The sequence below is a fragment of the Neolamprologus multifasciatus genome, chromosome 14 (genome assembly GCF_963576455.1).
Source record: "Neolamprologus multifasciatus chromosome 14, fNeoMul1.2, whole genome shotgun sequence".
Lineage (NCBI taxonomy): Eukaryota > Metazoa > Chordata > Actinopteri > Cichliformes > Cichlidae > Neolamprologus > Neolamprologus multifasciatus.
Genome location: NC_140452.1, coordinates 32,060,440 through 32,087,218, shown reverse-complemented (window position 1 = coordinate 32,087,218; position 26,779 = coordinate 32,060,440). Strand labels below are relative to the sequence as shown.

Below are 26,779 nucleotides of genomic sequence, written 5' to 3'. Positions count from 1 at the left end.
TTCTGGGTAACAGCCCATTACATAAGATTGAATTTAAATGCAGATATTATCTGATAATCTGTGTGTGTACGAGGTTAAACTAATTAAGGAGGAAACAAGTGCAGGAGCAAAACCTCCTGTAAAGAATCAGGTAAATAAGACACAACGGGCTACAGTGCATTAGGTTTGGTTATTGGGGAGTGGGGCAGTAAAATTAAAAAGCCAAGCAAAGATAAATTATATTATTATTGTGCATTAACATCACCATCGTCCAAGGAGAAAGAGCAATAACATTTTCCACTGGCGTAGAGGAAGAAGGGTGCCATGAATAGGCGCACGGCCAAAATCCTCTGCGGGACAAAACAACTGAGATGGATGAGAGTTGGAAACAACAGATAATGCAAAAATATTTCAGGTACCATTAATCTTTCTTTTCAAGCACTGTCATGATAGGACTATTGCTTTAGAGAGTATATCTGTGATAACACTCTTCCAATATTTTTCCTACAGTCTTCGGTGAACTTTTACTGCTGCACTTTGGGCGTGAGTGAAATTGCGCGGCATGTATTTTTCGTCTTTATTTATTTTTTCTTATCATTAGCTTGTTCCCGTCGAGCCCTCTGCGTCTCCCACACTGACTCAGCCGTTGAGTCTGCAGTTGAGGAGGAAATTTCTCAGGTTATTAAATGACAAGTGTTGAAACTGAGGCACTGGCTTGTCATTCCCTTTGAATGTCATTACATTTCCTTTCTCTTCAAGTGTTTTTCAGGCACACGCATGACACTTAAAAGAGATAGCTTTCCAATAAACATCTGTGTCTGGTCAGACAATTGGCAATTTCACAGGAGACAGTACAGTGCAGGGATCCAGATTTCCATTTCAGTGGAATTACTTTCAGTAAAAAAAAAAAGAAAAGGAAAAGAGTTTCTGAGATTTTCAGCAGCTACACCATATAAAGTAGCAGCAAGGCCGATCTGGTCTCATTTTTCTCTTCTCAAAAGAATGTCACAGAAACCATTGCTGCGATGTTCAATTAACAACAAAATAGCAGCAGAGTGAACGATAAAGTGGGTGATTACTCACCAATGAACTACACGGATGATGTTATCAAAGCCAGACAAGGGTGTGACAATGGGGACCACTGTAAGAGCACATTTTACAAAGGAATCAAAGCAATCCATTATAACCACTGGGTCATAATACAGAGCATGCCTAGCACTGAAAATATGAAAAAAAAAACCACTTAGAGGCTGAGGAGGGATCAACTCAGGACAAACCATGCAGAACGATACTGATGGAAGCCGTTTTTAATGCACAACAACAGGCAGGACCTTGCTGTTGCCCTGTTATTTAAAGACCGCTCATACAGTGAGTTAATTCATTAATCGCGCCTTAATTCTTATAAAATCTCTTAGCCTCTATGATTACTTTAGGTGCAAAGCCAACAACATAAATCAAGTTTTCTGACTGCCTTGGGCCAAGAGAGGTCAAGTCCATTCAGAGTCATTTCCGCACGCTTTCATCAGATGCCTGTGACCAGCAGCACTTTAGCTGTAACTAATTAATAATGATCAGAAATAAAAAGGTTCCAGGACAGGATTGTAATTCACGTCGAGTATGAGCGTTTCAAACATCGTGAAGGCTTTTCTCCAGGACTGTGCAGTTTCCAGTCATTTTAAATGAGAGAAGGTTTTCCGTCTTGAAACACTACAGGAGTTCATTACCATCAGTCAGTGAGTTGCCATGGTTGTTTGTGGTAAGGGAGGCTGATGGCTTGCCCTCTATGTAATGGGTTGTTGGTACACAGCTTGATTGTATGCGCCCGATGTTGTTGTTTCAACTGTATTAATATTTTAGTTCACTCTTAGCCCTTGATTGGCCTTTGTGGAGGCAAAGAAAACACACAGGCTGAGAATACAACCTGAACTTGAGCCACTACGTGAACTCTATTTATCTGCAACTTTAGACTGCCAGCATTTTTCACTGAAATTTGATCTTGACAGCTATGTAAAATCTGAATGTTGTGTTATCTCTCCTTCAAGTCATTGTTTATGCAGTTCTAGTAGTCCACACTGTAGTGTGGTTTGCAGTGTAAAAAAAAACAAGTGGGTAATGCTTTTACCTTTTATCGTCTCTGTACCATTCGAACTCTGGTGTGGGGACTGCGGTTACTTCACACCGCAGTGTCCCGTTGCGGCCCACGGGAGTCTCGGAGCTCTGGGTTTTCTTTATTGTTGGAGGATCTGCAGAGTCACGCAATGCTGACATAAGTCACACGTTAATGTGTGGGATAGGTATCTTTGAAATAGTCAGACTAATATAGTGACAAGCATGTCTGAACAGCATTACTAATATACAGTTGTGGTCAGAAGTACACACTCATCATGGGTATAAATGTTGGGGTAATTCGAGTCTTTTAATGACTTCTTTCAACTGTTCTTTTCCAGAGTGGAATGTTTATACAGCGCATGTCCTTAATGATTGTAATGACTTAAGGCTCCAACCTCATCTCCACTGAAAATTTGTGGACTGGGCTTAAAAGTAGAGTCTGTGCCAGGAAACCAACCAATTTAATTTAACTCTATTTAAATTGAGTTAAATTTAAACGAACTAATCCAAAATGCTGCAGCAAGAGTACTGACAGGGACTAGAAAGAGAGAGCATATTTCTCCTGTTTTGGCTTCCCTTCATTGGCTTCCTGTTAAATCCAGAATTGAATTCAAAATCCTGCTCCTCACATACAAGGTCTTAAACAATCAGGCCCCATCTTATCTTAATGACCTTGTAGTACCATATTACCCTATTAGAGCACTTTGCTCTCACACTGCAGGCCTACTTGTTGTTCCTAGAGTATTTAAAAGTAGAATGGGAGGGAGAGCCTTCAGTTTTCAGGCCCCTCTTCTGTGGAACCAGCTTCCAGTTTGGATTTGGGAGACAGACACTATCTCTACTTTTAAAATTAGGCTTAAAACTTTCCTTTTTGCTAAAGCATATAGTTAGGGCTGGACCAGGTGACCCTGAATCCTCCCTTAGTTATGCTGCAATAGACGTAGGCTGCCGGGGGATTCCCATGATGCATTGAGTTTTTCCTTTCCAGTCACCTTTCTCACTCACTATGTGTTAATAGACCTCTCTGTATTGAATCCTATCTGTTATTAACCTCTGTCTCTCTTCCACAGCATGTCTTTATCCTGTCTTTCTTCTCTCACCCCAACCGGTCGCAGCAGATGGCCCCGCCCCTCCCTGAGCCTGGTTCTGCCGGAGGTTTCTTCCTGTTAAAAGGGAGTTTTTCCTTCCTACTGTCGCCAAAGTGCTTGCTCATAGGGGGTCATATGATTGTTGGGTTTTTCTCTGTATCTATGAAGCGCCTTGAGGCGACTTTTGTTGTGATTTGGCGCTATATAAATAAAATTGAATTGAATTGAATTGAACTCTACTGATTATGTCAAGAGAAAAAACAACCAGAATGCCAGAACCTTGGTAGCATCTGGTTGAGGTGCAATTTGCTTAGGAACATTAAACCAGATATTAGTGGAGGTAAATTCAAAGTAAATCCAAAGTACATTCAAACTTGTACTCCCAGTTTTTGTCATTAAAAAGTCAAGTCATGAAAACGAACAGTTCAAAGAAATCGTTAAATCCCCAAATGACCTTGATGGTCAAGTCCACAATGACTGTACATAAACTTCTGAGCAGAACTGTGAGTGTGGTGCAAAGGAAATTTGAATTTAATTACAAACACTTGTGAGTTGACTTGATGCATGCTCAATCATCCAGGTAAGTAAAAAGGTTGAATCTGTTCATCTGGACATTTGCAGCGTTTCCCCAACCTTATAAACAATTGCTGATCAATGGTCATGATAATTTGCATAATAATCAGTGATCAAGGTACTGACCTTATAGCCCATTGTTCATTTATTGCTCTAGGTTCAGTTATTGTGCAAATGTACTGTTTATAAGATTGGGGAAACCTGCAGTCAGCTGAGACTGAAGAAGTCACTTGAATGAGTGACGAAACGTTTCTCCCACTGAAAACGCTGCAAACGTCCAGGTGAACAGAATCAACTTTTTGCGACTTGTGAGTTGAGTGTTTGCCACATTTTGTAGATTCAGTGTAAGATTTTGCTCCAGTTTTAGCTCTCACAGCTCAAAAAACAGATTATTGTCAAACAGATTATCCAGGTCTCGATTAATCAGTGAACTTAATCGACTGAGTTCACATTTATCAAGTATATTAGCATTCATCATCCACACATAATCATTTTTCATCCCAATGGCCAAGAATGTGTCCCAAGTGGATTAATGCCCATTCTCCAGTCCAGGATAGGAAATGGTTTAATAAAACAATCTTTATCATTAAATTCAGGCACTCAGTGTTGGCTAAAGTGAGGTTTGGGCAAACAGCCATCCATGATTTATTCAGATCAAAGAGAATTCTGTAACTTCTCTTCGGGGGAGGTGTTGGTTTGTGATGGCTCATGAGCTCTTCATCAATCCTGAACAGCCGACGAGTGTATTAACACTTGCCAGGATATAAACCGTGGAAAGGACGTGATTACGTGGTCTTGTTTAGAAGTTTGAAGTATCCTTTAAATGATGATGTGTTATGTGAGAATTACCATGGCAATGACTTCTGCAATCAATGTTACCGAGCTTCTCTTTCTACCTGGACTCATCTTGAGAAGATTGAAGGGTGCTCCAAAACTTTCAACATACGTCCTTCACTCCATGTCATACTGTTACACTCTATATGCTTCTATCCATATGCCTATCCTCCAAACTTGACTTTTATAGGCTTTTATCCACCGAGTGTATCATCATATTAAATGCTTGACATTAAATGTGTCGAGGATATTGATCAGTGTTCAGTTTGGAATAAAGCACGCACTGCACTCTGTATTTACTTACAGTTGACAATCACATTGACGTATTTGACATCGGGAGTGGCGACGTCGTTGCTGGCCTTACATTCATAGCGGCCTGCTTGGGTTCGCATGATGCCTATAATGTCCAGGTACTCTTCTCCGTCCAACGGCTCGGCTGCAGTGAGACAGAAAGACAAAAGAGGTGGAGGCATGAGTGAAGGAGGTACCAGGGAGAGGAACAAAGAGAGCAGGCAGAGCGGGAGGGTACACAAATTAAAGTGACAGAGAAACTGACTAAATGATGGATTTCTGCTGTATGATCAGTGGTAAAACAATGACTAATGAAGTGCCATTCAATTTTAAAAGGAACAGCTCAACATATTGTGGAAATTGATACTGCTGTTATTTCCGAAGCCAAAAGCCTAGCTTAGCAAAAAAGATGAAAACAGCAGAAAACAGCAAGTCTTAAGCTCAATAATTAACATGCCCTATTTTATTTGTGTTAAACCCGAGGTGTTCTCACCCGAGTGCATCAAATACGGCTGTTCTGTCAGATGCACAAGGCTTTCCTTGGCATTAGTGATGCATAAGCTGCATAGATGTGGGGTTTGTGTCCCATTTGGAAGCTCACTGTTCACTTATTCATTGCTTTTTACTTTTGCTTTGACTCCTTGGGAATGTTTGGGCAAAAAAATAATAATAAAATAAGATTGTGAGGTTTCAGGCAAGAAAAAGTACATGGTTAAATTTTGGAAAAGACACTATGCACGGACATGGTCAAGCTAGTGTGCAGGTTCATGTAGAGTTCAAGCAAGGGATTCCAACATTTGCTCAACAACAGCTGTTGCTGTAAAAATTGCCGTAAACAACTGACCCTTTTAGTGAGCCAGAGCACAAACCACTGCCATGATGTGCTTAAACTCTATAATGCTCAAAGCTTAAGTTAAAAATGAGTGTTATTTTCCAATTTACACTTAGTATCAAAACTTCAGCGACAGTTTGAGCTGTTAGTTAGAAAGTATCAAATTTGTCAAAGACAAAAGAAATGAGTTTAGACTTGAGAAAAAGAACCGCTGATGTTCATAAAGCAGGAGATGGATCCACAGTGTTGTCACAGAGTTTCCAAGTGTCAACTGAGGTGAGAAGTATCATGGAGAAATTCAAAGAAAGCCACGCAGAAGTAGGAAGCCAAAGATTTCAAAGAGTGGAAGTGGGAATCTCATCAAAGTGGAAGGAATCATGAAGGAAGGAATATGTGAACATGTCAAGCAATCAGCAGCAAAACAGAGTCTGGGTGGTCACTTTGTCTTCCAACATGACTATGACCCAAAATATACGTCGCTGCCGGTGAAGAACTAAGTTTAGCTAACAATGGGACTCGTCTCCACAACATGCTCCTTACAAAATGGCAGTATTTGTCTCCCTGGGTACGAGAAGGGCCTCTTGAAAGTTGTGTTGCTGCTTTGAGGGGCTTTGCGCTGGACTTTTTCTTTGATGAGCTCAAAGAAGTGTGGGAAGTCTGCTTTCAGCCAAGAAACAGCCAGCTCAGATAGCCAAAAAGCTGCATGGAGCCACATGGCATTACACTTCAGTCACTTTACTGAATGTGTGACGATCCTGTGTGCCGTTTATTTAAGCCTTTTTTAAATATACGCTCAGACTATATGATTTTTCCCCCATAGTTTACATAACAACCCACAAAACAGAATTCACCAGTGTTTTCATGATATATGATTTAATAAGATTACTGCCATTATTTTGCCGCCCACTCCACCACGCTTTGCATGGCCATGTTTAGAATGAAAGGCAAAATGGCCAATCTGACTCATATATTAAATATACTAGAAGCTTTGGAGCTCAAATATTATGAAATGTATGTATTTCTTTCCAACTTAGTCTTATTTCACATTTCAAGGTGATATGACATATATCTTCAAAGGTGACAGTCTGGTTGCAGTAAATTTGTTTATGTGAAGTGCTATCCTCGTTCGTAGCTGCACTAATTAGCCACACTTGGGAAACGGAGAGCACTTTGAGGTAGTCTCTGCCCTTAGGCATTACTGATGTAGCACTCGGCTGTGAACACACACACACACACACACTGCAACTCGAGAAAGAGAGACAAAGCCTTCTTATTTCCACACACCTGGTCAGTCACAAAGGTGTGCCTGTGGGATTTTTGGATTTGCAGGAATCCTGTATGGCGTCCCAATTGGACCAGTAAACAGGTATTTGTAGCCACACATCACACATGCACTGCACTCACAGCACACTGACACCATAAATTTGTTTGAGGCTCACTCAAGAAAAAGGCCTAAATAAATAAGGGACAATTTAAAATTATTGGATGCGTTCATGCTCATATTCCACAACAGAAGCAACAACAAATAAACATTTAAATTCACAGTTGGCTCATGCTCAAAAATTCCAACGGACTTAGATGGACTGTACAGGTGAAAGTGCAGCTAATATTCAACAACTTGTTACGCTGACTTGAATTAGTTGCTTTGTCTGAAAGTTTCAATTAACGTAGGAATGGCATCTGCTAATGTCCGACAAAGTGTGTGAACAGAGTGCACAGAGACTACCAGGGAGATATCTGACTAATTGTTTAACGAGCAATCCGGCTAATTACCCATGTAAAGAACACAATGGCTCGGCATCTCATTAGGAAAGATCTGCTATGTCTTATTAGAGATCTATGGGTGGGGTCAGGAGGTAACAATGGCACATTCTTTGATGTGCTACCATGCTAACTGTGTTTCATCTTCAGTCATAGAGGTCGTGCTATCATTGTGTGTAATATCACAATTAATTCATGTGTTGCATGTGTGGCATCGGAACTAACTAGACTGATATGTGATAATTTGGGTCTAAACAAAAAACAAACAAAAATGACAAGCTTTACTTCAGTATCCATTCTACACATCTACACCTCGTGGTAAATGAAGTTTTAGGAAATTGCAGTAACTTCTTGAAAAAGCAGATGCACCAAAAGTTCAGATCTTGGTGAATTTCTTCTTCTTCAAAAAAGATGCAATTATCTGCATTGGAGAGGGACTCTCTGAGGACCAAGAGAAATATAATATCTACTACAACATCGACTGATACTTCACTTAATCTAAAAAAAAAAGTGGGATGATGGAATCGTGGTGGTGGTGGAAATAAATTGCAGAGGGGAGATCTCAAGGGTGAGTGAGAAAATGCGCTGTTTGTAACAACAGTAAATGTCAGCGGTCTCAGCTGTGGGCGAGACCACGCTAAAGTTTGCAGCGAAGGGGCTTCAGGCTTTGTGAAACCCAGAACCGCTCACCCTGAGAAACCCTGAGAAAGTGTCAGGGACTCTGACATGGGAGGTTAGTCAAACAATGGGAGTTTTGCTTTTGACATCTCTGCCACAAATCTCAGAGAAAAACCCCAGGTAATGACTACTGCATAGAAATTAGTCGCATTATTTTATGCCTTCAGATATCTATAACCCAGTGGGCAGTCTCAATATTTGAAACTGAGAGAAAGCTAAATGATTAAATCAGCTGCTTAATGGAGATGGAGGTCAGCTGAGATTCAGTATTATCTGACGTTGATTGAAAGATCAGTGAGATCGTGATCAAAGTCTAAGCCACATCATATTCAGCCCTCCCTGGACGAACTGTCAGAGCAATGTTATTGGAGAGGTATGATTGAAAATCTGTTGCCATGGAAATTCTCTTGAAGCTCACTATCTTCTTCAGCACTTTGGTTTTCAGTACTGGGTGGGTGGGGGGGACCAGGTAAATGCAAAAGATCAAAGAAAAGAGACAGAAAGTGAAGTGAGGAGCAAATTTGAACAAGATGAGAGGAAGTAGCTAGACTAGTTAAAATGTAGAAATGAACTGTCACCAGTCTAACCTGGAGTGTATAAAGAGCAACTCAATCACTTTCATTAATGGAACGAGACGTATTGTGTAAAGAAACAATTAATTACATTTCACACATCTTTGTCTGCGCCCACAGGAGAATACATCCTGCACACTGAGCGAGCGCGTCACGTGTTATCTATTTAATGAAGTGTAATGAAGATAGATTGGCTAATCTTGTCTAAGGGGAATTGATTTGAGTGTGTGTACAATCTCAGCGCATGTGTACATACACGTGCCCACGCTGCGTGCAGAGGCGTAATGTCTCTATGGTGAGTATGAAGCCTGCACACATGAATTCAGGGGTGAACAGAGATTTCCTTGAAGGTTTTTCAGGGAGCACCGAGAGCGGGGACTGACTCAAAAAGTGTGCACATTAGAAAAGCCCCATGAAACCTGGCATTATACTATATTATATCATCACATTTCTATGCTAATCTGGATAGTAGAGAGTGAGTGGGTGTCAGATAGGAAAGGAATACATTAAGTAAGGCAAGGTCATGCCGTGAATGTATTTTGAATACTTGCTTTTCCTAAATGAAGCATTTTCTCCTGCAGTATACACTAGGATGACACTGATGTTATGGTTTACTTTGTGTGCTAGCACGCTCACATTTCTAAAAATTACCATTAAAGACTGAACACAGCTGAGGCTAATGGGAATTTGGTCATAAACCAGACAGGGGATCTAAAATGTAATCGTTTGCTGTGCATCACAAATGTCTATCATCAACCTGATCTTTCCACTGTTTACTGTTATATTGAAACATTTAGCATCAGAGCTAAGCTATGCATGGCTAGAAGGATCACTTGTACTGTATATTCACATATATCACCCTTTTCAATGTTCAGAAGTTATTGTTATACTAATTCTTCTGCATGTAATTGCTGAAAGTACTTATATCAACATTTGATAAATGTTGTATTATCTGACTAACCCAAGACAGGAGTTATAGCTAGCTATAGCTAATAATGCCATTAGCTTCAATAACAGCCAGTAAAAGTTACTTCACAGCTGAGAATGTTTCCAACCTATAGCAATATGCTTGCTTCTTGATAACTCCCGAGATAAAAACTAAAACAGGAAAATTCTGAACTAGTTTTAGATTTTGAAAGCAAACACAGACAATTTACTAATTTATTATAAAAAACAAGCTAATAATTTGTATATCTACTTCCACAAATAAGAATAACAAGACAGACTAAATGTTTGCCTTCTGGTTTCACCATATCACAGAAGTACCAATTATTAGCTTTAACAGAGCTACAATGACAGTTGGCCGGTAAATTAGGATTTACCAACTAACTGTAAGCTTTCAGCTGCTACGCTGCAAATGGCAATTATGTAAATGTGAGGCCTTCAGATTTCATGAAACACTTTAATATTGATGTTCTGCTGGAAAAAATACTTTAATATCTCATAGCTGTTGGCTATTTTGCACAATTTAGATAAGTAAACATTTTAGCCTCTTTTGAAATATAGCATGCGTGTTGATATATTTAAATAAATAACGTTTTGTTGACCTCAGTTTCCAGTTTCCAGACAGCAATTATTATATAGAGCCTCCTTATATAGAGGAGTAACTGGTAAAAACTTGTTTGAACCTCTTGGATGAAATGTGAGTTATCAACATGCCAAGGTCTATTGCTCACTACAACCTTCAGACAAAAAATGGACACTAATGACTGTTAAACCATAATAGAGAAAAAAATTAATTTTTTACATGTACAAGATAAAGTACATGAAGCCTGAAGCTTTCTAATTACTGAAACATTAATTAAATGCAAAAAATGTCCTGTTTCCAACTGTCGAAGGGCAGGCGGCAGGATAGGAATTGTTGCATTTATTGATTTTGAAAACACCAAAACGTTTTACTTGACTAAAATAAAACTAAAAACTAGGCTTGTATAATTTTTCTACAAAGTCCATCCATCCATCCATCAGTCTGGATGGATGGATGGAAACAGTGTGCGGTTTAGGATAACATGCGGTTATCCTAATTGGGCGTTTATCAAATCAGCAAAGATGCACAGAAAAGAAGATCAGACACCAGCGAGGGAGGATAAGAAAGACAGACGCAACAACATTGTCATCCCCTATGTAGCCGGTGTATCAGAGAAACTCAGGAGAGTTTTCTCCAAGCACGACATCCTAGTGTACTTCAGACCCAGCAACACACTCAGACAGAAACTGGTTCACCCGAAAGACAAAACTCCTAAACACAAACTTAACAATGTGGTGTATGCTGTACAGTGCCGCGAGGAATGCCCAGACCTCTACATCGGAGAGACCAAACAACCACTTCACAAGCGCATGGCACAACACAGAAGAGCCACCTCCACAGGACAAGACTCAGCAGTTCATCTGCATCTTAAGGATAAAGGACACTCTTTCGAGGATGCCAACATTCACATTTTGGACAGAGAGGACAGATGGTTTGAAAGAGGAGTGAAAGAAGCCATTTACGTCCACTGTGAGTGACCATCTTTGAACAGAGGCGGTGGTTTACGACACCAACTGTCTGCCATCTATAAGCCAGTTTTGAGACCCCTTCCCAGACGCCTTAATGCCCACTCACATCCTGGGCCATCTGACCTCAGGAAATCACATGATAGGGTGGGGCCAGGTTTCACAATGAGCTCACCCGAAACCCTGGCTGATTGTGACCTACACCCGTTTTCACACCTTGGCTCATGTGATTAGGTAGAGGATCATCAGGGGGTCCTTTGTCCCTCTTTGGGGGGAAACTCCCACTAGGTTTATATCTGGGACTCTCTACCATTTGACCCTTAGAACTGAAGAAGCTTCTCGGATGAGAGGTGAAACATCTTCAGGCAACTCAAAGAAGTCCAGACGCTTTTCTTTCCAAGCTCCTTAGACTACCTGATTGTTTCTTAGCCTAATAGCAGAGAGGTGTATGATGAATGTTGGTTACTTTATAATTTAGCGATGCAGATTATTGATAGCCAGGGCATTTGAAGACCTGCTTCCTCCAGTGTGTGTGTGTGTGTGTGTGTGTGTGATAGACACTGCCAAAAGTGATGGTGGACTATTAATCACAGCCTACTCTTTTGCAGGCACAGTTATTTATAACTTATAATGCTGCATTATCACTTTCTGACCAAACCTACCAGAACCCAGGACCACTACAAACATCACCAGGTTGCCGATGGTGACGACTACATGACTAAAAATGGAGCGAAACCTGGTTTATGTTTCAACTAGGTTGTGCTTTTGGGGGGGGATTTGAACCTGTTAATACTGTAGTAGAGTATTTAGCATGTTGGGGAGAAAGCTGGTATAGTGCGGAACAAATTACATCTTGTGCACTTGCAATAACAATTAGTGTACTCAGAACAGTTACAAGTGACTCCAAAAGATACCCTTTTCCCTCTTTTCTCTCTATGGCTGCTGACCGGCTAGCAAGAGATTTACAAAAAGATCTCTGTGATTTGAACTAAATCATTCCACTGAAAGGAACTTCATCGACAGGCGGCTCGTTTTCAAGTGACAACCAGCTGGTTTTCATCTCAAGATCTACTAAAAGCTCTCGCAGCTGTTAGTTTCAAAGTGGATGCATGTGCAGTCACAAAGAGATTGCACAAATGTGACCAGCATGTGCGGTGGAGTAAGGCTTTGCTTTAATGTTTTGTCACCACACATGCAGACAAATAGCATACATTTTTTAATCTCAGGCTGTCTGTGACAGTTAAGTCAAAGATGGGGACATGTTTGCCACAGACAAAACACAGCTTTCCAGGAAGTGAACTTTACACCGAATGTGAGGCACAGTGGTAAAAATGTAATGAGATGGAGCTCCGATACTTCCTCAAAGACTAAGCAATGAATTCAACAACAAATTGAGCATCATCAAATGGTGCTTTGAGATAACGTCAGACCATCTGTCTGACAGCTGAAAGTTAACCCAGAAATGTATCTTTCCAAAGAATAATGACCCCAACCACACCAGCACACAAACACAATGGCTCAAAGAGAAGAAATGTAGGTTTATTGAGTGGCCCAGTTAAAAAAAGCCCATGTGTGAATCAAACTCGGATGTTGCGCAGGGAGACGAAACAGACGGCACACGCGAGAGAAACCACAAATATTTTGCAGCTGAAGGAATTTTTCACAAAAGCCTTTCATAAAACTGCTGTCAGAGTCTGATGGATGACAATTTTAGAACGCCCGCAAAAATGTGTTTCTGCTGAAGGGTTAATCCCAGCATCTGAGGTTAAGGTCGAACTTATGCATGTATATGTTATATCTATACATTCTTTTGTAAACCCAGGATACGCTTAGGTTTCTTTTTTTATTTCTTCAAATGGCTGTGAAAAACCCCTGAGAGTGAAGGCTTTTTTGGCAGCACAAACGCTGAAACTACATCTTGTGTTTTTGTACCAAGCTCACACATATAACCACGCATGTGTGCCTCCCCTTGCACCTGTAATATCTCTGAATACAGGTCAGAGTTGATCCCCTGCCTGAAATGCCTTTGCTGCAAGTCTATTGATTACCTTTCCTTAGTGAGAGTGTTTCTTTCAAACTTTTCTCCCGGTGCACTTGGAGTGGGGGCATTTGGTGTGCTGGTAGCCTTGAGCTGCTCTAACAATAGAATGCTCGATGAGAAACACGGAGGGAATAGGTGGTGGATTGTTCTCTATATGCACAACAGATCAATGAACGTCACTGGGAAGCAGCTATTATTTTTCCAGTGAAAATGCTAAGTGTCATGATTTGTTCCTGTTTTCTTCTTATTATTAAGACATATTGGATTTTAGGAGCTACTGCTGCTCTTAGGGAGAAACTATTTCCTGATCAAAGGGAATACTATACCATGACGGCTAAAATCTAAACCTAAAATTAAATTACCTTTGCTGATGTGCTTGGTGACTGGAAACTGCTTCTTTGATAAGCACTGTTTCAGGGAGAAATTGGAAAGTAATACCTCTGCCGTGTGAATTTGGACTGCAGCGGATGTAACCCCCCTCAAAGATGCACGAAAAGAACAGGATACTGTAAATGGAAAGCGTGAAATGATGGAGAATTACAGGAAGCATCTGCGAATGATTAAGTTATACAGTAAGCTGCATTACAGCTGCCCGCAGTTGAGAAGTGATGCCCTAAATGAAGCACCCGAGCTAGCTCGTCTCGCCTGCCGTCATTGTTTTAAAGCATGTGAAATTTGGTGGAAAACTCGACTGGAAAGTGAAGAAAAAGCCTGTGTCCCAGGTGTGTAAAGCATTCAGTGTATGTGCTCATAGCTGAGCGCATCAGCTGAATGCAGATCAGTTACTGATTTCTTTAATAACAAAATTGAAAGCTGGTCTTTAAGCTGGTATTTAACTACTTTACTCGGACACTGAGCTCAAATTGTTTTTCTGCCATTGTCTAATTTGCGATGCAGCCATTCTGAAAAGACAATGCACATAATTACCCACATTTTACTGTCGAGAGCCCCTGCGGCTTCTGGGACATGCAACAGCGGGCTTTCTGGGAGCAAGTTGGGACGAGTTGAGCAGCTTGGAAGAAGTGCACTTCAGCAAATGCGTGCCAGATACTGATTTGCATTGTGCTGGAAACTTTAAGTTTGCACGAACAACTTGAGGTTTTCCATATCAATTAAAGCACTTTGCAGGGGTGAGGGACTGCTTAGGGATGGACACAACCGGAAAACATTGCGCACCCCCCCGCCCTACCTTTTCAAGTAAGGGATGGGAGAGGAAGCAGGGGAAGAAGGAGAGTGGCAGTGGGGTAGTGAGGAGGATGTGGACGAGGGATGTGAATCGCACAGCGGCGAGCAAACTTCTGCTGGATTGCGCTCATTTGCATGTCCTCATGCATCATTCATCGGCGTCGCTTCGCCACGGCGCGAAAAATTACATTTATTTTGCAAATGCTAATTTATGTTAAGCAGCTGATTTGAGAAACTTCAGAGTCAAGTAGCATAAAAGACCCCGCGACATTTATTTTCTTTTGTCTGCACGAGCGCGACAGCACGGACGCCCGTGCCAGTGTATGCGTACCTACCCATGATCACCCCTTTAACTCTGTGTGTGAGAGTGTGTGCGTGCATTTGAGCGTGTGTGCGATTGTGTTTGGACAGTTGGTCCTGGCTTTATCTAACACAGCCACATGGCAGCTATCTATCTGTCGGGAGTCGCTGTGATTTAAATGATGGGTCAGAACATAATTACTGAATAACTATTCACATCAACAGATTTCTCGCAGCGGAGATAATGAAAACACGAGCGTCTCAGAAAGTAAACGAGTTTTTTATGACAGTGTGTTGCCAAAAACAAATGCCTGATGAAATGCAAATATCTTTCCATGGGCCACAATGCTGCGATCTTCTTAAAAGTTCCAATGCATATGATTTCTGTGTGTCTGACATTGTCTTCCAATGACAAATGCCCTTTAATGTCAATGAAGATCTTACGCTTTTCCTACAGCATAAAAATTCTTGTTTTTTTTAAAGTGAAAGCTCCAATGTCTCTCTCTCTCTCTATAAATATAGATATATATATTGAGTCTTTGAGTGACTTCTTGTATTAATGTGCGGTGCTTTGTCAGCTAAATTCTAATGTCCTATTGTTCTTGGCAGCAAGAAGCCCTACGGTAAATGAGCGATAGCTCATCGGCAGTCCGAGGACAAAAGGAGAACTTCCACTTCTGTTCACAGCCGTTTGCCACCACTGCTGCTGGCAGTGCAGAAATAACGCAGGAGTTGGAGCCAAAAACAAGACGGCTGTTTATTTGCCGCTTCTTGAGCCGAAGAAATGACACGCACAGCGAAGCGACGCTGCCGTCTGTTTTTCTGAACGTTGTTGTTACTCTCTCTGTCCCATTTTCCTTCTTCTTGTTTGTTTGAGGGAGTGCTGGGGTTGCTCTCAGTGTGGCATCACACCATATAACACTGTGTGCTGTTTGCTGTCTTGTCCCATTCAAGTGTGAGGCTTTAGAAGGAGATTAATTGTTGATAAAGCAGAATAGGGTTTAAGGGATTGAATTTCCATGAAGGAGAGTTGGGTTGTCTGGCTTTTCTTAAACACAGCTGATAAACGGATCTAGCCTATTGTTGTGGGGAGGCTTCTCATTACTGTCTGGACTGATTCAATAGGCTTGCATTTGCCATGGGGAAGAGAGGCTTTGTGTTACACAGGGAGAGCGAGGAGAGCAAGGTCAGAGTGTCTCTGCCCACGTGGTTTCGCGTACGCAGATAAAACTGAAACAGAAAATAAGTGCGATCTGCTGGTTTAATGGGGAATTTCCAGTAGCAGCCGTCTTTAACAATATAAAACATGATGTAGTGGTCCTGTGATTTTGTAGCACTGAACATATTTCTGTACCACCTACGCGAGGATATGATTTGTCATTACAGAGTTAGTTCCCTCATGAGCTTGTTTTTAGGGGGCATTTTGTTATATGTTATTTGTACAGGCTGGAATGGTTTTTGTAGTCTTTCAGTATTATGCAAAATTATTTACATGAAGTAATGGTATATATTATGAAGTGATCACCAGCTAGTATTCTGTCTGTCTGTCAGTCATAATTAGCCTAGTTTTTCTAACCAAACATATGTTATTAAGGCTCTTATAAGGGCTCATTAGTGCCTCTTTACTCATTAACTGATGCTTATTACAAGAACATTCATTAAAAAGCGTGAAAGGTATGAAAACACTTTTAAAGCACTGTGACTTTATCCTCATTAACAATCCAACAACAAAGTTATTGCAATTTAATTCTTGCAATAATACTTATTAACACAATGTCCTACTGAAGCAAGGCTTCGCTTCCCACGCAGATGAAAAACGTGAAAGATAAAAACTATTTTTAGCCATGCTGATGTTCAAGTAGAATATCAGTACAGCTGTGCCTGTTCTATGTAAATTTAGATCCAGACATATTCTTTTTTCCAGAAGGAAAAACTTGCACTACTGTTGTGAAGAACATAAATCATATCATGATACGCCTATTATAAAGGTAAATGCTTAAGTGTTATTAAGAGCTTCGGGAACATCATTTAGCCTTTGCTATCACATAAAATGGTTAAATCTCCCACAGGTAGCCATGACACTGAGTGCTGCTTACTGCATATGTCATAGTATAAGAATCCCATCCTTTTTTTTTCTGGTCATCAAACCATTTACTGCCATGGCAGGATTTGTTTTGTTCCTCTGCTCAGTTTAATTCGATTTTCCTAATGTTTGTCAGTAGTTTGTACTCGACCTGCATTACCTAACTCATTTCTTGTTCTTCTTGCTTTCTCTTCCCCCTGCTTCTGTTCCTTCAGCAGGAATTCAAACCTGAAAAAAGGTTATGGCTTCGACAAAAAGTGCAGAGTTTCAACACAGTCGTGACTTTAAACAAGTCTGAGCTCTAGTGTTCAGCCCACCCAGCGGTGTCTACACCTAATGAGGCTAGGCAGACACAGGGCAAGCTGTGCTCATAATGTCCTGTATAGCATGTGGCATCAGACTGATTTCAGAGCAGCTGCTGATGGCGCTGACTGTAAACAAACAAGTGAACAGTGACAGTCAGCAGATCTGAGACCTGCTGCGAGACAGATGAGCAGCTGTCTTCTCCTTGCTTCCCAAAGGGGCTGGCGTTCCATTGATTGCACACACACACACGCGCACACACACACACAGACACACGCGCGCACACACACAGTGTTGAACACAGCTGGAGATGTGGAGTGGAAGCTTTGACCCAGGTTGCTCTGACAAGAACCTGTCACCACCTTACACTTCACTCTTACAATCAGCTGGCTTGTCAGCTACACTCTGTTACTGACAGCTTGGCACACAATGATACACACACCCACTCCTACGACACGGAAGTCAGGCTACTGAGGCATCTATGTATCTGCACTCTTGCTTGCTCCACTCCCCCTGGAGTGCAGAGATACACGTGGACGGCTGTGCACGAGCATGTTCTGCTGTGCTTGCTAACGCCACGTTTTTCCCCAGACAGTGAATTGAGGAGCAAGAAGGACACCTGAAGTGACTGTCATACTTCTGCCAAAAGGATGAGATTGGAGGATGATGGAAAGTGGAGGAGGCAGTGAGAGTGAAAATGAAGGAGAGGAGGACGGCACAACGGCTCAAGATGGATAGACAAAGAGTCGCAGAGAAGAAACGGGGAGAGAGAGCTTCCGAGAAAAGGTGACAGTCCTGGGGAGACTTCCCCGAGCCTGGCCTTGGAGCACGGCCGACAGCGCTCTGGCTGATGTACGAAGGGTGTCAAGGGCACTCAGCATCAAATCTCTGAAAGGCTGCCCTGCCAAACGCTGTTATAAAAGGGTTATGACTTCAATATTCAGGGGATCATATAGCCAAGGAACGTGGGCTGTGGTCCAAATCAATTCATTTGGACAGATGTCTTTGTTGCAATGAAACTGTTGGGGTAGATTCATAGCTTACCAATTTACAGTTAGCCGATGCTATTATCCAGAACGCCTTAAGAGTTCAGGGTGTTGCTGAAGGACACAATGACAGTAAACACGACTGCTGATGGACAGGGAATAGGCATCGGGGGACTTAAAGTGTTGATATTTTGCTTACAGGAGGCTCTTAGTGGCCCCTTTTCCACTCAGCTGCCAATGTGCAGTACAGTTAATAAGTCGATGCTTCTTTATGACCTGAATTTTAATCATTGTTGTCTTACTGTTCTCACTGCAGCCTGCTCGTCTGCAGCCTCGGAGGTTCACTGCGGTTAGTCTCCCAACGGTGCTGGGTAACTGGTAAACTCTATTACACCACAGAGCTGAGAGGATCCTGATTGCATAACTGAACATTAATTAACAACTGGAGTTGCTATAACTGATGATAAGAATGATGGCACCTCTATTAAATTTTAAAGCAGTATTCTGTCCTTCTCTTCGAGCTCTCACTATATCCTGCCTTGCTCCCATTTTCATTTTTTTCTTTGTTTCCTTCCTTCCCTAAGGATAGCATAACTTTCACCACTTCCTCCTTCTTTACAGCTCTGCATGGATCCTTCTTGTGTGATGGAAAGCGAGAGTGAGCCAGAGGGCATGTATTTTTCATACTTGTCTGACTTCTGTTTTGGTGCTCTGAAAGTTTCCTTGCTTGACCAGTAGCTCTATTTCTCCCCTCATCATGCTCGACTCCTTCCAGCCCTCCTCCACCCAGGAACTCTAGCCCAAAACAAAACCAGTAGTAGGCCCAAGTTAGGAGCCAGCCAGCTACAGAGATTTATCCCAGTGTGTCTGCAGGTCTCAGCAGATGCATGTCAGAGGAAGACTGTAGGCACTGAACAACTGCTCTGTGTCACATACATGCTTTCAGCCTCCCTCACGCACTCATGTTTTGCTTCTCCTTACCCTCTTTTCAATCCTTCCACTGCGATGAATACACCTTCCCCTCTGCACATTCAGTTCAAGCAATGAGTTATTCAGCCTATATTTACAGCAGAGCCCTCGCAAGGACTGAACAGAAAGTATTTTGATAAAAAGAACAAGAATGACAGGATAGTGTGGTACAGTCAGCATGGCCCTGTATCAAGCAGCTAAAATAAAAGTTACACTGAACCTGTGGACCACAGTGGAGAACCTACCCTGTCCTTTCTCAGATCTTCAGTCTCCCTTTCATGGCTGTGGTCAAAGGGACTTATTTAACGAGACGCCTGATGTATATGTGTTAAATTAAGTTGTCCTGTGGAGTCTGGCAATCATAAGAAACGAGGAAAAAAAATGAACTGATCCCACAGCAGTCCGCATTTTTCAAATGCAATGCACAAAGTGCAGTGAAAGTAGAAAATGATGAATAGCAGTGATAAGGAAAATCCAGCTAAACCCGTTAGTGCCATTGATTTACCAAAGATAGACTCTTATCAGAGTTAAGGAGATGTGCCAGAGGACTTTAAAGCTCAGATAACAGTGTTGAAGTAAAAGCCCAAAACGCCCAAATGATGTGGCAAAACATGTAATTTCTAACAGCTCATAGCAGCCTAGTTTATGTTGACACCACTATCAGCATTATCATCTTCACATCATATACCAGTTCCTTCCAAAAATGATCGCAAATGTCTGATGACAAATTAATCAGTGGTTAATGACTGGAAAGGTTTAAGTACAAAGTGACAGTCTGTCCATGTTAAAGTGAAACGTTTTGTTATCGCAGTTTCTTAACACATGCAGTCAAGATGGTCGTTACATTTTTTTTTAGCTTTACCCGAACGAATTGTCATCAGTTAAGCCATATGTCTGTGATATTTAAGGACTTTATTTCTAATTCTTCATTTTAAATTTAGCGGTCACTGGAACAGAAGTCTGTTTGCACATAAAAGTACAGTTACACACGGGCAACAAACACAGAGAACATAACATCGCATTTGCAGGAGGATGATGACATGAACAAATTAATAAAATAAAAATTATTTTAATGAATAAGAAATCTTAAAAAAAAGAACATATGGATGTTAATAATTGCTGTATGTAGGATGACATTTGTGCAGTGTTTCATTCAGACTGGCCCACTCGTTAAGGAAGATATAAAGTACTTACAAACATATATGCATACATACGCTACACTCAGTATAGATAATCTGCTGTAAATACTGTTAAAACTGGCTTTTAGTTTCAGCTGTTTTTGTGCATCTTCTTTAACTTGTCCGGCTGTGGCAGCCTATCAGCAGCAGCTTGGATACACTGCCGTGGGGGGAAAAAGCAAGGTAGACCATTTACAGGTTGCCAGGACTAACACAAGGAGACACACAACCACTCACACCTACAACTAATTTAAAACTGGCAATCGTCTTTGCATGTTCTCTGCTCGCATGCGTTCTCTCCAGGCACACTGGCTTCCTTCCAAACACCACACAGAAAGATTACCCCCAAGTCAGTGGATATGAACCCAGGACCTGATGCAACAGTGCTAACCACACGCTACCATGCTGATTTCATCAATTGTCATTTTTTTTAATGAGATGCCTCTATTCCACATTTATACTCATAATGTAGTATCTTTTGCCTCACTATCATCTCAAATCATGCTAAAAATCTTACCGAGTTGCAGCATGGTCCTCTTTACTCTTAACAAAGCAGGTCTAAAAGTCTTTGCCACACTTGCCCAAGCACTACATTATATGACCTCAGAATGATGTGCAACAACGTGCCTGCGTTCTTTCTCAGCAATAAAACAAAAATTGCATGCAAGGTGAATTGAGAGATAAACAGAAACGAAAAAATGATCCACCGTGCATGAAATGTGTCAGTTCTGATCAAATTAGCTTCATGAAAACCACTGACGGAAGCAACAATAACAGACAAAAGACTGTGAAATGCTGACTTTCAGACTGGATGTCTCCGTGGAAACAGATGACAGCCATAATCAGTGTGGACAGCCTGAGAAACCCTGCTATTAACTATCCTATAAACAAATCCTAGGTTGGGATATCAACCCGGACAGTTGGTTGAAAATGCTCAGCTATGGCATTCGAGGCATCATTTGTCACTCGACTTATTTGTTTCTATGAAATTGCTTCAGGTTTTATCTGCGAGCCCTCGAGAGAAGAAGTTTTACAGACAAAACTTTACAATGCTGTATTCCAGAGCTGGCTCACTGTCTGCTTTTTATTGACTTCTTGGGTTGTCATACTCCGTTTGGCTTGTTGGTTTTTATGGTTTGGTCAGTTTGATTTAAAGTAGAACGTTGTCCTGTCTGTATTAATTGTCATTGTTAGGTTAAAAGTAGGTTAACAGTCACTTCAATTATTATTATTTCTTTTTGTTTGGAAGCTTTTAAAAATACTAACTTCACGGATTAATTTGATTGGTGGTTGGTATATTACAGCCCACGGTACAGGAATTTTCTGTACGTGTTTCCAAGCCATACAAAGTGTGGACTGTTTCATCAATGTAAATAATTTAAATACTTAGTTACTTAGTTCTGGAGAGACTTTTGACTTGGTAAGACGAGAAAGTCTGTCAAATGTACATTTATGTCTGTCATCGATCTTTCCTTTATTCTGTCATGTTTAGTTTGGGTTCCTGACAGTTCTTCTAAATACATTGAATTTGAAAGTTTAGGGTTTGGACGGTGATCAGATTTTGGAAATACATGAATGCGCACGATCACGATCAAAGAAGGGCTTTAAAAAGACAGAGGCCTAAGGAACGTGTCTGTGCCGAGCTTATCTTCTGTTTGTATGTGTGTGTATGGATGCCAATAAATTTTCACACATTTATGCACAGCAACATGCACACAGAGTCATCAGTGGGAATATGAATATTCATGTGGTTATGCAATAATGAGCTTCAGCCAGACTTTGGCAGTAGAATCCGTGAGTCACACTCGAGGTTGCAGAAGAGTCACGAAATGTAAAAGTTATCTTTAACATTTTAAGAGTTTACTTGACAAGTAATAAAACATTATGAATATTTCTCGCCTGTTCCTTTATAACACTGATTTTTGATAGGGTGAACGTATGGCGTGAATGACCACGATACCTAACAAATCATCAGAGTCATTTAAGTGTAATGAGCAGCAAAAGCTTGTAGTAACCTTGTTGTTGAACATGCATATATCTCGGTTTGAACACATCTTGTTTTTCCACTTATTGACACAGATGTAACCTTCTGCTGTGGTTTACAGTGAAGATTAACGATGTTGTTTTAAAGTATGCTAAATAGAAATGCTCATTACGGTAAATGTGGCCATACTGTTATGGACTTAAGCTTACTCTTTACACTGGATATTTAACACTGAGTGAAGGCTCAGAGTAAAAGATTTGGGCCTGTACTTGGACTGGAATTTTGGGTCTCATGAACATCTGTGGCCTCAGAAAATAATTGAGAGCATCGCTAGGTGTGGGAAGCGGCGTTGTCACCTTAGCAGGCAAAGGCGTAAAGCAGTCACACTACAGGCTGCCATCATTATCTTGCCCAGCAGTGCCTCATATGCTCTTGAACTGGGTCAGACTTATGAATTCTGGAAAGAAAGAGGCAGCACACCGAAACAACAATAACATCAAAATTGCCTATGTTTAAAATGGTGTGGAACCACAGGTGCATGTGTAGACTAGTAATACAGCTGGGACACCAACAGGATTTTCCTTCTACCACAGTGTTCCAGTGAATAACAAAGACTTATCGAATGTGCCTACCTCCTGTATCCACAGTAAATCACAGGGAAATTGGATAATAAAAAGTGAACCTTCCTTACTGAACTATACACAACTTGCAGAGGCGTACTTATGAAGATCAGGTATATTGCAGAGTGAGACATCTATGATTGAACATTGCATTTTCCTTCCTCTTCCACATTTCCATCAATTTCCTTGAAACAAAAGCTGTTCACACTTACAAAGGAACTTTGCCTGCAGTAACTCTGAACTCTGTGGGATCCCCTTCAGCTTTGCAGACAGAAAATAGGAGGGTGCTTTCAGTTTTCATTAAAGCAGCCAGTCGGATCCATACGACTTGCAGAATTAGGTGGGGGGGGGGGGGGGGGGGGGGAAATCCCTTCTAGCTTCTTCTTTAATGCAAACAGAGAAAAAAAAAAGAAAAAGAAACTTCTGATTTGTTCTGCTTCCAGGTGCAGGAAGCGGATGTATTTGATGAGAGCTGTCTGGAGTGCTGACAAACCGATGCAGTAATTGATAAAGACACATAAATAGAAAGACTTTAAATCAGAGCAAGGCTGCGATCAAACCGGGATGTTGTCAACTCGAGCATCTTCATCCATCAAACTACAAGCTTATCAGCAGTTCGAGACATTTATCTTTTCTCTGAAATTGGATTAAATCCCAAAGCAACAATGTCGCCAATATCTGAGGGATGCACATGTATGGAGCGACGTAACACAACCCAGCTCCTCTGTACACTTTAATGGAATTCATAAACACCAGCTTGACAACTATATACAACTATACATCTCTTTTGGCTCTCAGCGAAGGCGGTTGCACTTTTCTCCTCTCCTGCCCTTATCTTCCCTGCTTAGCTTCTTATGTCCTTGTCTTGTCTTGTGTTTTTACTTACTTTTCCCTTGAACACTCTCTCACAGTCTGTTCTCTAAAAGAGGAATTATGGATTTGATCAACTGGTCTCTGAATGTAATTGACACCCCTTCTCAACGAGAAGTCTGGGCTCGGGTGAGCCTGACTGCTGAAGATATCTACCTATTGGGAACCATGATAACAGGGTTCTTGCTGATCGGAGATGGCTCGGCCCTGGCTTATCGAAGAATTATGGAAGCGGAACCGGCTGTTCAAACCCCCACAAGGCTGTCCGCTGGGATTGAAATGATGGGACGAGGCGTGAGTTTCTCAAAATGGGCTCATTGAGTGCAGCACGGAGAAGATCTTGGAGAACGCTGCCATGAATACTCAGAACAAGACCTCTGAGTGAAAAACTGGATTACATCTGGAGGGGCTAGCTCGAATAACACCTTTGAGCGCAAGTTCGATCACATCTTGGGGAAGTGCACTGCGGTCGTGAGTTCTCAGAACCTGCTCTTTGAGCAAAAAGAATGACAACATCACGGAACGTAAGTTTGAATAACATCATAGAAAGCTCACGGCTCTCCAACGGGAGATTGAGAGACCAGTGTTGGACTGTTAGAACAGCTTTGAAATTCATATGAGTTGTTCGCACTAAAGTAAAAACCATCATCACTTCATGCGGAGACCCCTTCGGCGCCAGCTGCGGGCTCAAGGCTGGAGCTGAACAAAACACCCTGATAACGACTGTGTTTAGACTGTTCCCCCCATTCCATGCAAGGCCACTTGGGTTGGCTGGAAGACTGTTTACGTAGCCTGGCGGGGCGAAGGACACTGTCTCAGCTGAACTCTGGACACACACACACACATACACTGATATGCACACACTGATCCCCCCTCCCTTTCCAAACGCCTTCGATGCTTGTGCCCTACCGGGGAAGATGGCAGTCGACTGGACCAGCGCAGACATGCTGCAGGACCGGATGTGCTGTCTACACTGGCTCTCTCTTACCCTTTACCAGCCCCTGTTGCTTGTCTTGTGTTTCTTTGGTGTATTGATAGTCATGTGCTTTTTGTGCTGAGGTGTTTTTTCTGTTATCAAACTGTTCTCCCACTAGGAGCTCAGTCTGAGTGGAATTTTTTTTCTCCTCCTCTTACTTCATGTTATGTATTTTTGTTGTTTTTTTCCTATCAGCCTACTTTTCTGACATGTCTCCCCAATGTGATGTTTGTGTAAAGTTGGTCAGAAGGTTCCTTTGTAAGTGTGCATGCGCCATTAGCGTGCTGCAGCTGTAACCCTAATTTCCTTCGGGATTAATAAAGTATTCTGATTCTGATTCTGATATGCAAAAAGCTACTATAGGGATTCTCTGAAAGTTAAATTTACATGCATTTACTAGGGTATATTTGCAAAGTCAGTGAATATACTGCATCTGTGACTGTGAATAACAAACTAGCATTTGTTTCATTTCTCAATTTTATTGAGGTGCGCAAGACATAAAGCTGTGGTCAAAAGTTTATATACATGTATCATGGGCAATTTTGGGCTTTTAATGATTTCTTGGCACTGTTTTTCGAGGGTGTACTGATTGTACATCATACATCTTTAATGACCTTAAAAAACAAGAACCAGGTGCACAAATTTTAAATGAATTGGGATTTTTGATTTTTCTCTAATTCACAAAAAGTCAAAAGTATTCATACAGGCTCAAATACATACATATAAGCCCACTTGCTCACTACTAAGTTAGCAAGTTGCACCTTGACAGGATACTTTTTTTTTTTTTTTTTTTTTACCAAGCTTCTTGAATAATCCTGGCTGGATATTTGACCACTCTTCTTGGCAGAATTGGTAGAGTTTATTTGAAATGGTTGGGGCTTTGGGAAAACAGTCTGAAAGCCTAAAGTTCGGGTTAAAAGCTTGAAAAAAGAAGGCAATTTTCAGTTTGTGAAGAGATTTCACCTCTTTTTGATGACCCTTCTTCAGCTCTAAAAACAAAAGGTGGAAACTAGCTGGTATGTATTAACAGCTAGTGGTTAGAGTTTTCGACTTGGGAGGTGATGATACATTGTTGAATACGTCCATCATCACATGAGAAAAGGCATGAAAAAAGTGTGGCTGATTACCATCACCGGGGGTTAAGAGTAAAACCACTATGAGACCTGGCCCCACTTTATCACGTGACCTACTGGGGTCAGCTGAAGCAAGGTATGAGTGAGGGTTAAAGTGGCTAGGAAAGGTTCTGAAGACTGCATTAATGTAATCTTCTAACACAGCCTACCTTAATGTTAGCCTACTTTATCTATTCTAAAAAGCAGTTTTGATTTGTGTTTGTGATCACTGTCCTATTGGAACACCCGTTTCAAACGTCTTGTGGTTGACTTAAAGTAAAGTTAAGGAATTTGGATTTAGTCCTCCTTGGTCAAAACATGTTGTGCAATGCACTGTAACCAGTACCACTAACAGCAAAACAGCCCCACAGCATGATGCTGCCACCACCATGCATGACAGCTGGTTCATTGTTCCTCACTTTTACCACTCCATATATATACCTATTGCCATTGTGGCCAAATAGCTCAACTCTGGACTTTCCTATTGTTTTGAGTATTTGCCAATCCAATGTGTGCTATGAAACGAATCATAACATACAAATTGATCCAGAAAAATCCAACATTGTTAGTTAATTGGCTGCAAAATCAGTTTCAGCCACAAGCGACGCAGATCAGCTGATCTCAGTCTTAGCTGGTATCTCAGCTGATACACTTCTCCACCTACCCTTCCATCAACTGGCTCATATCTCATATATAACATAGTATTTGAAATGCTTTAGCCTGACCCGAGATTCATCTTTCATCTATCTATCTGTAGCCATATCCATTTTCAGTGATGAGATTCTCGCCTCTGCTCTCTCTGGGTCTCAGAACAGAGTCGTGCCACCAAATTTAAGCTTTAGTAAAATTTACAGACATTAATCTTCTGCACTCAAAAAGAAAAAAGATGTTTCTTCATGGTTTGCTTAAGAAAACAAAAACCTTTTATTCAAATGTGATAATGAGTACTGATTGACAGTTCT

The 26,779-nt window shown here is 41.2% G+C and overlaps 1 protein-coding gene and 1 long non-coding RNA gene across 3 annotated transcripts in view; both read right to left on the bottom strand.

The window, feature by feature from the left end:
* The window catches only part of lsamp (limbic system associated membrane protein), a 223,465-nt gene that overhangs the window by 12,868 nt on the left and 183,818 nt on the right, over positions 1–26,779 (bottom strand). Inside the window, exons 5-6 of one of the 2 annotated variants that reach the window (XM_085130842.1) lie at positions 4,888–5,019; positions 2,102–2,240 (exon numbers count right to left, since the gene is read on the bottom strand). In XM_085130842.1, coding sequence (XP_084986968.1) covers positions 2,102–2,240; positions 4,888–5,019 — 271 coding nt within the window. The remainder of the gene's footprint in view (positions 1–2,101; positions 2,241–4,887; positions 5,020–26,779) is intronic. The other variant, XM_085130843.1, reaches the window with a different exon arrangement.
* LOC146504390 (uncharacterized) lies at positions 18,929–26,776 on the bottom strand. Its single transcript, XR_014868728.1, has 2 exons — positions 24,194–26,776; positions 18,929–23,929 (listed from the first exon to the last, which is right to left on the bottom strand). It is a non-coding gene; the product is annotated as an uncharacterized LOC146504390 (long non-coding RNA).